This window comes from Ascidia mentula, chromosome 9, assembly GCF_947561715.1.
Source record: "Ascidia mentula chromosome 9, kaAscMent1.1, whole genome shotgun sequence".
Taxonomy (NCBI): Eukaryota; Metazoa; Chordata; class Ascidiacea; order Phlebobranchia; family Ascidiidae; genus Ascidia; species Ascidia mentula.
In genome coordinates, this window is record NC_138574.1 from 10667747 (window position 1) to 10681200 (window position 13454).

The 13454-nt window shown below is 35.6% G+C and overlaps 2 protein-coding genes across 2 annotated transcripts; both read left to right on the plus strand.

Annotated features, from left to right (window-relative positions):
- The first annotated feature begins 5379 nt into the window (after positions 1–5379).
- Positions 5380–8559, plus strand: LOC145913691 (alpha-(1,3)-fucosyltransferase 7-like). Its single transcript, XM_083001437.1, has 6 exons — positions 5380–5650; positions 5709–5913; positions 6154–6360; positions 6747–6902; positions 6964–7146; positions 7483–8559. Exons 2-6 carry the CDS (start codon positions 5714–5716, stop codon positions 8090–8092), a joined length of 1356 nt encoding a protein of 451 aa, XP_082857563.1. The 5' UTR covers positions 5380–5650; positions 5709–5713; the 3' UTR covers positions 8093–8559.
- A 1672-nt stretch (positions 8560–10231) lies between these two features.
- Positions 10232–13404, plus strand: LOC145913576 (alpha-(1,3)-fucosyltransferase 7-like). The gene is made up of 6 exons (XM_083001294.1): positions 10232–10368; positions 10427–10631; positions 10872–11078; positions 11464–11619; positions 11679–11861; positions 12198–13404. The coding sequence occupies exons 2-6, from the start codon at positions 10432–10434 to the stop codon at positions 12841–12843; spliced, it is 1392 nt and encodes a 463-aa protein (XP_082857420.1). The 5' UTR covers positions 10232–10368; positions 10427–10431; the 3' UTR covers positions 12844–13404.
- The last annotated feature ends 50 nt before the right edge of the window (positions 13405–13454 follow it).

The window sequence follows — 13454 nt, forward strand, 5'->3', positions numbered from 1 at the left end:
TTCCCCACGAATAATTAGCATTGGTTGGTGAGGGTTAACCGAATCAGTGGAAACACTGAAGCGCTAAATACCAATTGGTTACTTTTTATGCGAAGTGTTTTGGACAAACTAATTTAAAGAATTACCAATTTTATCCACAAAAATTATGTTTTATTTTTTGAAATGTAAATAATGAAAATCTAGGTAAATGCCAATTGAGTGTGGTTAACCCAAAAAGCCACTTTTTGCTTCAAATTTAAATACTGACCAGTGCAATTGACCCAATTTGGTTTTTGGCAATGGGTCAAATTCCCCACGAATAATTAGCATTGGTTGGTGAGGGTTAACCGAATCAGTGGAAACACTGAAGCGCTAAATACCAATTGGTTATAAAAAATATCCCAGTTTTGTAGGGCTACAGGCGAGGGCCTTCTGGGGAAAAAAAAGGCCAACGGCCATATATGAGGAACCCCCTGGGTGTGGCAGAAATCCTCATTTTATTTTGATTATTTTATATTTTTTCACATATTTGTCTGCTCGCTCTAGAAGCCACCCACAACAGTAACAAACTGACAAAAAAAACACTAACAAAAATTTTCTCTTTATTTTTCTGAAAGAAAAACACACATTTACCCATAGGAAGATATGTTAATAAACACTCACATTTATGTGCTCTCACTAACAGACACCTTCAAAACAAAATAAAACAGTGTAGTGCAAAGATATGTGCAACAGGTTTTATTCAATACTTACTCCTTTTTTTGGTGCGCCGTCATTCTGAAAATAAAACATTGTAATGCAAAGATATGTGCAACATGTTTTATTCAATACTTACTCCTTTTTTTGGTGCGCTGTCATCCTGAAAAAAAAACAGTGTAATGCAAAGATATGTGCAACATGTTTTATTCAATACTTACTCCTTTTTTTGGTGCGCTGTCATCCTGAAAAAAAAACAGTGTAATGCAAAGATATGTGTAACATGTTTTATTCAATACTTACTCCTTTTTTTGGTGCGCTGTCATCCTGAAAATAAAACAGTGTAATGCAAAGATATGTGTAACATGTTTTATTCAATACTTACTCCTTTTTTTGGTGCGCTGTCATCCTGAAAAAAAAACAGTGTAATGCAAAGATATGTGTAACATGTTTTATTCAATACTTACTCCTTTTTTTGGTGCGCTGTCATCCTGAAAATAAAACAGTGTAATGCAAAGATATGTGTAACATGTTTTATTCAATACTTACTCCTTTTTTTGGTGCGCTGTCATCCTGAAAATAAAACAGTGTAATGCAAAGATATGTGTAACATGTTTTATTCAATACTTACTCCTTTTTTTGGTGCGCTGTCATCCTGAAAATAAAACAGTGTAATGCAAAGATATGTGTAACATGTTTTATTCAATACTTACTCCTTTTTTTGGTGCGCTGTCATCCTGAAAATAAAACAGTGTAATGCAAAGATATGTGTAACATGTTTTATTCAATACTTACTCCTTTTTTTGGTGCGCTGTCATCCTGAAAATAAAACAGTGTAATGCAAAGATATGTGTAACATGTTTTATTCAATACTTACTCCTTTTTTTGGTGCGCTGTCATCCTGAAAATAAAACAGTGTAATGCAAAGATATGTGTAACATGTTTTATTCAATACTTACTCCTTTTTTTGGTGCGCTGTCATCCTGAAAATAAAACAGTGTAATGCAAAGATATGTGCAACATGTTTTATTCAATACTTACTCCTTTTTTTGGTGCGCTGTCATCCTGAAAATAAAACAGTGTAATGCAAAGATATGTGCAACATGTTTTATTCAATACTTACTCCTTTTTTTGGTGCGCTGTCATCCTGAAAATAAAACAGTGTAATGCAAAGATATGTGCAACATGTTTTATTCAATACTTACTCCTTTTTTTGGTGCGCTGTCATCCTGAAAATAAAACAGTGTAATGTAAAGGATTATGTAACAGGTTTTATTCAATACTTACTAAATTATTTTGTGAGTTTTCCTTCTAAAAACAAAATAAATAGATTTTTAATTACACATTATTTTTGCATTATGGCAGTAATGGATATAGTACACACTACCTCTGCATTCCTTTTGCGGTCCTGCATAACAATAAAGAAATGTCAACAATGTGAGAAGGTATTGTTTTAAATTTAAATAGGTTGTTAAACTTGTATATACCTGGTAGTCTTTCCACGTTTTGTGGTTCAACCATCTAAGAAGTATTCGAAATCACAATATTGTTGCAGTTTGACTTACCACAAAATTACCCTTACCTCGCTGTTGCTGAAATAAGTCCTTCACTGCCAAAAAAATGCAAAAAACTGAGATGAACACAATTAAAGTCAGTTTAAAACAAATCACCTCTGCTTTTTCTGAAACTGCTGCCTGGAAAGATACCTTTAAAGGCAACACATGCAGTGGTCAAAACATTATTAATTAATGTACCAATGTCCCAAACAAACCTTGGCCCAGGCAGCCTTTTACGTTTTCTGCTTATCTCCTTTGCATAAATGTTGTAATTTACACTTGATATTGTCATATTGCAAAAAAAATTAAAATAAAGACTTACATGTTCGTCAGCTTTTCGTTTTGTTTTCTACGAAACGCACACATTACCAAAAAATTTGAATTATCATCAAAAACTAAAAAAACTAACGTTTTGCTCTCCCATCCAATATACAATATTGGCATTAGCCATATTACAATGAGAGAAATTCATCCTGCAATTGAGAGAAAATATAAACAATGCAAATTCTTACATTTAAATCATTTTAGTGCTAATGCTTACTTTTCTGACTTCAACTTTGCTTCACCTAAGGGCCAATGCATACACAACTTACGTCCTCAGCAAATTTAGTCATTGATTCAAACAATGCAAACAATGTCGTTTGTGAGGCAACACGCACGATAGTGACGCACAATTGTGACGTAAATCTGGAGTTGGTTTTAACACAGAGGCTGGGTTCTAGTGATTTCCTTGTTACACACTACAACCATAGAATACTAAAACATGGAATGGAAACTCTTTTCGTCACGCATGAGTAACACTTTACGCAAAATGAAAAATGCATTGGGTTAAATGCGATTTTGGCGTTTTTCGGCGGGGAAAAACTCTAAGTTAATGTAACCACAGGAATTCATTTAAAAGAAATTCAAGTAGTTCTATCTTTAATCTTTTAAAATATGTGGATGATTTTAATTATGACGCGCTATAATACACTTTTTACCCGTGTGTCACAAGTCACCGAACTGACTGAAAAATTGTTAATACGTCATCGCGGTGACCTCAAAGATGACGTAAGACATGTATTATGTCATTCAAGTGATGACGTAATGTTTTAGATTTGCATATCTGCCTGAAGAGCAATCATGGGATTCAGAAACCTAATATATGAACAAAACAGGCCGACCCAGAGGTCACATTTTTGCAGTCATTATTGGGTATGTATCAAAATATTTCATAACTCCTCTTTTTGTAAAGACATATGTTGGATAGATAGTGCAGTACTACATGAAGTAGTTGTTGGCCCAAAATGTCTTTGGCAGATTGTAGTCATTGTAAGCGAGATAAGATAGGGACAATTTTTGCTGTTTTTTTTCAGAAATTGTCTTTAAACTGGTTAACCATACTTAAATCTGGCCGTTTTTTCATCTTTTATGAAATGATAAATAAATGTTGGTAATTATCTAAAAAATATTGACAGAATCAAATGAATTCTTGTGTCTTTTTTTATATTCCATTGGTTTTGAGCAATTCATGCCACATATGAGCCTATGCTTTGTGAATAGCAATGAACCTGCTTTTATTGTCCTAGTAATCTACTTTATACATTTTTCCCACACATCACTGAGTTTTCTATTTGATTTCATTGTAAATATTTGGTTGTATATTGGCTTTTTGTCTGAAAGTTGGACTTTAAGTGTTGATTTGTCCAATATCTGAGAAGAAAACAATTTGAATTTGATGGAAATTATTTTGTCAAACTATTGCACACATAACAGAAGTATATTTTTTTACTCAAAACACTTGATTGAATGCTCATGACACAGTTGAGAATATGTAATATTTTGTTCAACCAAACATAATTGCCTTCTGTTTTTTTTTTCGAATCGGACCTTAATATATTAAAAATAACCTTTTTCACTAGTCATTTTTTTTCTTCGCAGATCAGTTTCAAGTAAAACACAACAGGATTTGATATGGATATGTATTAAAATGAGTATATTCTGAAGAAACATGTCACGTTGAAGTAAAAGATGAAAGTTTTCAGAATTTGCTCGTATGCAAACACTTCTATACAAATTATAGTTGGTTTATATTGGAAGTATTCCCACTGCCCTTGAGTATTTGCAACCAATCAACATATATTTTGTCAAGGCTTAACTTTTTCAAACCCATGTTATGCACAAAAATGTTGTTTTTGTTGTGCACTTTACTGGCAACATTTGCGCTCAAGCAGTATGAACATGGTGTTTCCTGATATCAACTGATTTTAATAGTTTAGTTCATCATAATATCTTCATCTCCATCTTGATCAAGATACAGAAATCGCAGAAAAAAACATTCATACTATCGTTTGTCAACTATTTATGTCAAATGACATGTTTTTCAAAATAAATATTCCCAAACCACCGTATTACTGTGTGCAAAGATACTGTCCTAAAAAAAAACATAACAAGCAAAGTATTTAATTTGACATAAGAAGCATAGTGGTTGATAATATTACTCGATTTGGCCTCCCATTGCTTGCGAACAGCAAAAGCGCGCAATTATTTGTTCATATTTTGACTTAAAGGCAGTAGACAGCAAACCGCCGTAAAAAAGGATGCGACACGATTTATTCAAAATCATGTACATATTTCAAAAGACGAGGGACCAAACTTCTTGTTTCTTTAAAAAAGTTTTAAATTTTGTTCTATTTAATGGGTTTTTAAGCCCTCTAAAAAACACCAAAATCACATTTAACCCAATGCATTTTTCATTTCGCGTAAAGTGTTACTCATGCGTGACGGCGCATTTTCAGCGGAGTTTCCATTCCATGTTTTAGTATTCTATGCTACAACACACTACTATTCGAAAGTAGGCAGTTTGGTGAACAGGATTTGTCGGGTCACTGTCTATGCTTAATTTAGAGGAGGCACCTAATTATGTCATATTTATACTCAAATACCGGTAATCGTAGTTTAATTTTTCAGTATAATTTTGACTGCGACAACATTTGGATGTTGTTGGAAATGTCAGCCTATATTATGTGTAAAAAACATGCAGCTACATAGTAAGACAACCGAGTTATCCGCGTCAAAAAATGTGTCACCTGACTGTTTTCCTTTTCTTTTAGGTCAGCCACGAGAAGAGAACACTGGACCCACGAGAAGAGTACACTAGACCCACGAGAAGAGACGCAAGGCAGGCAACGTTAACTTTAATCCTTTTAACATAAAGCATTTTACGTGGTAGCCGATAGAAATATGACCCCATGCACAGCACTTGCAAAAGTGAACAATGTTAAGAGAGGAAATGGCCAAACGGATGCGCCAGTCGTCGTGTGAAACAAGCTGTCATTTGCAGCTGTTTCCTGCCAATTACTGTCTGGAATTGTGATGCAAAAAATGAAATGTCTGGGCTCGTTTTAAAAGATCTGTTATTGATGATCTACACAAAATCGGTAAGTCATATATACATGATCATGTAAGGCATACAGACATAAGAACTACTACATGCAGGTGTGATGAAACTGGAACATCTCTCCAAATCGAAGTTTTGCCTTTGTCTGATAGCAACAGCTTACTTGGTCACTTTGATATTTTATGATCAACTGATATTCGAGTGGACACAGGAATTTTACAACAAGCTTAAGACAGATGCAAACATTCAAAGTTTTCCAGATGCAAAAAAGCTTTTTAGTTTCAATAAACATCAAATACCAAAGTGAGTCTTTTTATCTTTTAATACTCATGTAAATAGGCATATTATAATCTTGGGGTTTACAATTGAACAAATATGGAAACAATGTGTTTTTTTAGGATCTGTATGATATAGTTTGTTGAAATAGTATGCCTTAAATCTTCTTTTCATGCATCTCACCTTTGTATTAATATATACCAAAAAATTCAATTTTAATAAAGCTTTGTTGTTTGTTGTGTCCTAACATTATCTGTCTTACTTCAGGGACAAAAACGGAAAAAAGAAGCCGGTTATTCTTATGTGGCGTCCGCCCTTTGGAAGTGTTCACCAAAACCCGGATATTTGTGGCGACTGTCTGTTGACTTACGACCAATTTGCAATTTCTGTGGCCAGTGCTGTTGTTTTTCACTGTGCTGACACTTCTGATATGCGAGATCGGTATCCTTGGAGGAACAGGGATCCCAAACAAAGGCAAGCTGAGTTTATGGGCTAGCAAGTTGTTTATTTTTTTAGTTACAGCAGACTTATGACCCAGAGTTTCTTATTCATATCTGGTATTACCGCAATATCTAGTGGGCCACAAGACCTTGGTTTTTTATTATCTCTGCACGGTAAAAACAAATAATTGGGCTCACAAGACAGAGATACGCCCTTTTTTGCCAGAAGAAATCGCCACTAAATAAATAAGGTTTACATATACTGGTCAATATAAAAAAATGCATGTTTTTTTTAATTGTTTACTCGAACTTATTCTCACCGGCATTTCATCATTCTTTCATCAGTTGATCATGGAAAATCAGGGACATTTATTTTTCTTTTGCATTTATGACAAACCGTGAAAATACTTTGGTTTTTAGGTGGGTTTGGATGTGTACTGAACCTCCCTGGCAATTGAGGTATTTGTATGAGAAAAAGTTGACGGATTTAACTGGTGTTTTTAACTGGACGATGACATACAGAACCGACTCAAATATCTTCCACAGTTACATACATGACACATCCAAAATATCAACGTAAGAATCTGTGCCTTAAACAATACTTCATTATTCAGTGTATTTTGTTTTTTTTCAATAGAAGTCTGCTGAAGGTCCTTCTCGACGGAAAGAAAAAAGATACTCTAGTGTCATGGATTGTGTCCAACTGTGTTTCTACAAAACGTAATGAGTTAGCAGAGGAACTTTCCCGACATGTGTCTGTGGATTTTTTCGGAAAGTGTGCAAACAAAAAAGTCAGTTCCGTTTGTGAGATCGTGTCAAGGTGAGGTACAACTATGGGTTGTCCTGTATATATTATGCATTAAAAGGGTGTTTTTTTAGTATTTTAAGTATTTTTAAACAAAAATTTACCTTCGCAACATATTATCCTCATTAGGGTTCGCATCTGTAACAAAATGAAAAAACTTACATTACTTATTATTGGAGTTTAAATATAAAAAATACACCACATATGGAATTTGTGAGTCAGAGCAATGGGGGTAGGCTATGTGGTAGGTTCAAAGTTGGTTAAACGTTAAAATAAAATATGTTTAACCAACATATTCCAAAAAAGTTACGTTCCCTATTGTACAATTAACCAGAGGAACTTGAATTAAAGGTACAAATTTTATTTGGCCTTTGAGAATTCCGAATGCAAGGAATACATTACTGAGAAGTTTTGGTACAACGCTATTCTCTGTGGAGCTATCCCCGTGGTTTTAGGGCCACCAAGAAGTGAGTACGAACTCGTCGCCCCACCGAACTCGTTTATACATTTTGACGACTTCGAGTCGATGAAAGAACTCGCTGAATATCTGAAGAAACTCGACGGAGACGACGAGTCTTATAGAAAATATTTTGAGTGGCGATTACAGGCGGATTGGAAAGAGAAGAAACGTGCACAGTTTCCTGGTTATGGGGAAAATGGAATGTGTCAGTTATGCAACAAACTTCATCAAGCTTCCAATGAAGTAGACATTGTGGAAAATTTGGATCAATGGTGGTACGGCGATGGATACACGCCAAGCGACCCACATTTTCCAATATGTAGCATGAACTCGGGCCGGAGTGGCTTCTCGACACATTGGATAACGACTCTGAATTATTCGGCAGGTTTCGCTGCGGTATTTCTTGTCGTTTTATGTTTCACTCAAAAGTCTTTCAGGGGATTGTTTTTTGCCATGTTTACGTCCATCAGGAACAGGAACATGCACAAAAAAGTGGTTTGAGAAAAATATCTTTTTAGTGATACAGTGATGGTAGAACGCCGTCCGTGGTTGGTAATAATTGTATTGCAGTTGCGCCCTTGCCACCTGTCCTAATCATTCCTAATTTCTTGTGTACTATTCTTGCATTTTTCTTTGTTTATGCGCCTCGACTATGCACCATACTTCGTGTTATTGCAAATTTACGCCGTTATCCTGATGGAGGCTGCTACATAGCAACCGTTGACATTTACAACTATTTTTTGCCAGAAGAGGCGTATGGTACTAAACTGTATCCGCACGGAATTGTTTACCTTTTTTACACTTTCTTTACATGAGTAAAATATCGTTTTCGCAACCAACAAAAATCTCAACAGTGAAGATTGACCTTTTTTTATAGTTTGTCGCAAAACAATTATTTTGGGTTTCGTAGCCATTGCTGTTGTAATGTCCATGGCAAAATAAACAAGTTGTTTTTTGATGACGCAGTACACTAGAATTGTGATGTATGACAACCAGAACGTTTAGATAAAAACAAATAAGCACGTTTCTTAGAAGTAAGCGCATTTGTATTTTTCCTGGAAAATTATCATGAAGGCTACTTCGATAGAAACGTTGTAATCAGAAAACGATAGCGTCACACGGTTTGTTTATCCTAGAAACAGGGTTATCATTATGTACTGTAAAATGTGTAACGAATGTATATCACCATATAAAATCATCAATCCGCATGTAATAAAAATCAGAACATTCGGATAAAAAATAAGTAAGCAAATCAAAATGGTCTTAAAACAAGCTAGCTGCTTGGCAACCTGGTTATAGTTTAAGAATCGTCGTACTGTTGGACAGCAAATTCCCTTGTAAGGATTTCCGCTTGTCGTAATTTGTACTTGGTAAAAAAATGGAAGGTCATTATGGCACGGTAACAAAATAACACAAAAAAGCCATAATTTCAATGGACCGAGTCCGGTATAAGGGTGAAGCACGCATATTGTCACGTGCTCAACTAAAGTGCCCTAGTGTAATAATTTTCATCCCTAGAAACAGAACAGCGCCGTATTTTACGACACAAATGCGATCGTTTGATCGAAGGTTTGTAAGCACAACACCAAGCTGCAAAAAAAACTGCAGCAAAGCCTATCGAATAAATAAGAGTAATAAGCCAGTGGTGTGAATAACCATTGTTTCCTGAGTTGTAGTCGCAAATTGGAAAATGTGGGTCGCTTGGCGTGTATCCATCTCCGTACCACCATTGATCCAAATTTTCCACAATGTCTACTTCATTGGAAGCTTGATGAAGTTTGTTGCATAACTGACACATTCCGTTTTCCCCATAACCAGGAAACTGTGCACGTTTCTTCTCTTTCCAATCCGCCTGTAATCGCCACTCAAAATATTTTCTATATGACTCGTCGTCTCCGTCGAGTTTCTTCAGATATTCAGCGAGTTCTTTTATCGACTCGAAGTCGTCAAAATGTATAAACGAGTTCGGTGGGGCGACGAGTTCGTACTGACTTCTTGGTGGCCCCAAAACCACGGGGACAGCTCCACAGAGGAGAGCGTTGTACCAAAATTTCTCAGTAATGTATTCCTTGCATTCGCAATTCTCGAAGGCCAAATAAAATTTGTACCTAGAAGGTAAAAACATTAACTATTTAAACAGGATTTCTATCCCAAGTAGTTTTCTTTTTTACAACTGTTTTTTTGGTATGGGTTGAATCAGTGGTCAGAAACTCGGTTTGAAAATTGAACCAATAGTTTTGCTGTCTTGTATGTTCGTTGTTACAGATTGGCAGAAAGAAAAAAATACTTAGGACAACATTCTTAATAATTTCAATTGGATGTTCCATGCACTTGAATAGAATTTTACGGTTACAAATATATTGTTTTTTATTTTGTAGATGGTAAATCACCTTTTAGTTTTTTTGGTAATGGTAACAAAATATGAAATATGCTTGTTTTTTAATAACTCAAGTTCGAACATAAAGTACAAAAATGCCCACCTGGAAACAACATTGCAAACGTAACCAATAGGCTTATCCGCACATTTCCCATACATATCTACCGGCACATGCTCGTCAAGTTGTTTCACCAAATTAATCCTTTTTTTACTGCGGCAATTCGACACCACCCAGGACACAAGAGAATCAGCCGTTTTTGATAAGTGTTGTTCTATATTTTGAAATGCTGCTGTCATTTGCAGCTGCTTCCTGCCAATTACTGTCTGGAATTGTGGTGCAAAAAATGAAATGTCTGGGCTCGTTTTAAAAGATCTGTTATTGAAGATCTACACAAAATCGGTAAGTCATATATACATGATCATGTAAGGCATACAGACATAAGAACTACTACATGCAGGTGTGATGAAACTGGAACATCTCTCCAAATCGAAGTTTTGCCTTTGTCTGATAGCAACAGCTTACTTGGTCACTTTGATATTTTATGATCAACTGATATTCGAGTGGACACAGGAATTTTACAACAAGCTTAAGACAGATGCAAACATTCAAAGTTTTCCAGATGCAAAAAAGCTTTTTAGTTTCAATAAACATCAAATACCAAAGTGAGTCTTTTTATCTTTTAATACTCATGTAAATAGGCATATTATAATCTTGGGGTTTACAATTGAACAAATATGGAAACAATGTGTTTTTTTAGGATCTGTATGATATAGTTTGTTGAAATAGTATGCCTTAAATCTTCTTTTAATGCATCTCACCTTTGTATAAATATATTCCAAAAAAATCAATTTTAATAAAGCTTTGTTGTTTGTTGTGTCGTAACATTATCTGTCTTATTTCAGGGACAAAAACGGAAAAAAGAAGCCGGTTATTCTTATGTGGCGTCCTCCCTTTGGAAGTGTTCACCATAACCCGGATATTTGTGGTGACTGTCTGTTGACTTACGACCAATTTGCAATTTCTGTGGCCAGTGCTGTTGTTTTTCACTGTGCCGACACTTCTGATATGCGGGATCAGTATCCTTGGAGGAATAGGGATCCCAAACAAAGGCAAGCTGAGTTTATGGGCTAGCAAGTTGTTTGTTTTTTTAGTTACAGCAGACTTATGACCCAGAGTTTCTTATTCATATCTGGTATTACCGCAATATCTAGTGGGCCATAAGACCTTGGTTTTAAATATCTCTGCACGGTAAAAACAAATAATTGGGCTCACAAGACAGAGATACGCCCTTTTTTGCCAGAAGAAATCGCCACTAAATAAATAAGGTTTACATATACTGGTCAATATAAAAAAATGCATGTTTTTTTTAATTGTTTACTCGAACTTATTCTCACCGGCATTTCATCATTCTTTCATCAGTTGATCATGGAAAATCAGGGACATTTATTTTTCTTTTGCATTTATGACAAACCGTGAAAATGCTTAGGTTTTCAGATGGGTTTGGATGTGTACTGAACCTCCCTGGCAATTGAGGTATTTGTATGAGAAAAAGTTGACGGATTTAAGTGGTGTTTTTAACTGGACGATGACATACAGAACCGACTCAAATATATTCCACAGTTACATACAAGTCACATCCAAAATATCAACGTAAGAATCTGTGCCTTACACAACTTCATTTTTCAGTGTATTTTGGTTTTTTTAAATAGAAGTCACCTGAAGGTCCTTCTCGACAGAAAGAAAAAAGATACTCTAGTGTCATGGATTGTGTCCAACTGTGTTTCTACAAAACGTAATGAGTTAGCAGAGGAACTTTCCCGACATGTGTCTGTGGATTTTTTCGGAAAGTGTGCAAACAAAAAAGTCAGTTCCGTTTGTGAGATCGTGTCAAGGTGAGGTACAACTATGGGTTGTCCTGTATATATATTATGCATTAAAAGGGTGTTTTTTTAGTATTTCAAGTATTTTTAAACAAAAATTTACCTTCGCAACATATTATCCTCATTAGGGTTCGCATCTGTAACAAAATGAAAAAACTTACATTACTTATTATTGGAGTTTAAATATAAAAAATACACCACATATGGAATTTGTGAGTCAGAGCAATGGGGGTAGGCTATGTGGTAGGTTTAAAGTTGGTTAAACGTTAAAATAAAATATGCAACCAACATATTTCAAAAAAGTTACGTTCCCTATTGTACAATTAACCAGAGGAACTTGAATTAAAGGTACAAATTTTATTTGGCCTTTGAGAATTCTGAATGCAAGGAATACATTACTGAGAAGTTTTGGTACAACGCTCTTCTCTGTGGAGCTATCCCCGTGGTTTTGGGGCCACCAAGAAGTCAGTACGAACTCGTCGCCCCACCGAACTCGTTTATACATTTTGACGACTTCGAGTCGATAAAAGAACTCGCTGAATATCTGAAGAAACTCGACGGAGACGACGAGTCGTACAGAAAATATTTTGAGTGGCGATTACAGACAGATTGGAAAGAGAAGAAACGTGCACAGTTTCCTGGTTATGGGGAAAATGGAATGTGTCAGTTATGCAACAAACTTCATCAAGCTTCCAATGAAGTAGACATTGTGGAAAATTTGGATCAATGGTGGTACGGCGACGGATACACGCCAAGCGACCCACATTTTCCAATATGTAGCATGAATTCGGGCCGGAGTGGCTTCTCGACACATTGGATAACGACTCTGAATTATTCGGCAGGTTTCGCTGCGGTATTTCTTGTCGTTTTATGTTTCACTCAAAAGTCTTTCAGGGGATTGTTTTTTGCCATGTTTATGACCATCAGGAACAGTTGTGGTATGTGTAAGTGTAAACCAAGACAAATGCATAGTTGCTTCTGTTTTCAGTATTGATTTTACGACTGAAAAGCGCAGGTCTATAAAGGTAGATCCGTAAGCACCATGCTTGTTTAATGCCAACTTTATGCTATTTTACCTTTATGCACAAAAAAGTGGTTTGAGAAAAATATCTTTTTAGTGATACAGTGATGGTAGAACGCCGTCCGTGGCTGGTAATAATTGTATTGCAGATGCGCCCTTGCCGCCTGTCCTAATCATTCCTAATTTCTTGTGTACTATTCTTGCATTTTCCTTTGTTTATGCGCCTCGACTATGCACCATACTTCGTGTTATTGCAAATTTACGCCGTTATCCTGATGGAGGCTGCTACATAGCAACCGTTGACATTTACAACTATTTTTTGCCAGAAGAGGCGTATGGTACTAAACTGTATCCGCACGGAATTGTTTACCTTTTTTACACTTTCTTTACATGAGTAAAATATCGTTTTCGCAACCAACATAAATCTTAACAGTGAAGATTGACCTTTTTATGGTTTGTCGCAAAAAAATTATTTTGGGTTTCGTAGCCATTGCTGTTATAATGTCCATGGCAAAATAAACAAGTTGTTTTTTGATGACGCAGTACACTAGAATTGTGATGTATGACAACCAGAACGTATAGAT

Bases quoted from the DNA above. Each gene is read 5' to 3' on its own strand.
- LOC145913576 (XM_083001294.1), top strand. From the start codon at position 10,432: ATGAAACTGGAACATCTCTCCAAATCGAAGTTTTGCCTTTGTCTGATA. The intron at 11,079-11,463 runs GCAAGCTGAGTT...TTAGGTTTTCAG, and splicing joins AATAGGGATCCCAAACAAAG to ATGGGTTTGGATGTGTACTG. The intron at 11,620-11,678 runs GTAAGAATCTGT...TTTTTTAAATAG, and splicing joins GTCACATCCAAAATATCAAC to AAGTCACCTGAAGGTCCTTC.
- LOC145913691 (XM_083001437.1), top strand. From the start codon at position 5,714: ATGAAACTGGAACATCTCTCCAAATCGAAGTTTTGCCTTTGTCTGATA. The intron at 5,914-6,153 runs GTGAGTCTTTTT...GTCTTACTTCAG, and splicing joins AATAAACATCAAATACCAAA to GGACAAAAACGGAAAAAAGA. The intron at 7,147-7,482 runs GTGAGGTACAAC...CTTGAATTAAAG, and splicing joins GTTTGTGAGATCGTGTCAAG to GTACAAATTTTATTTGGCCT.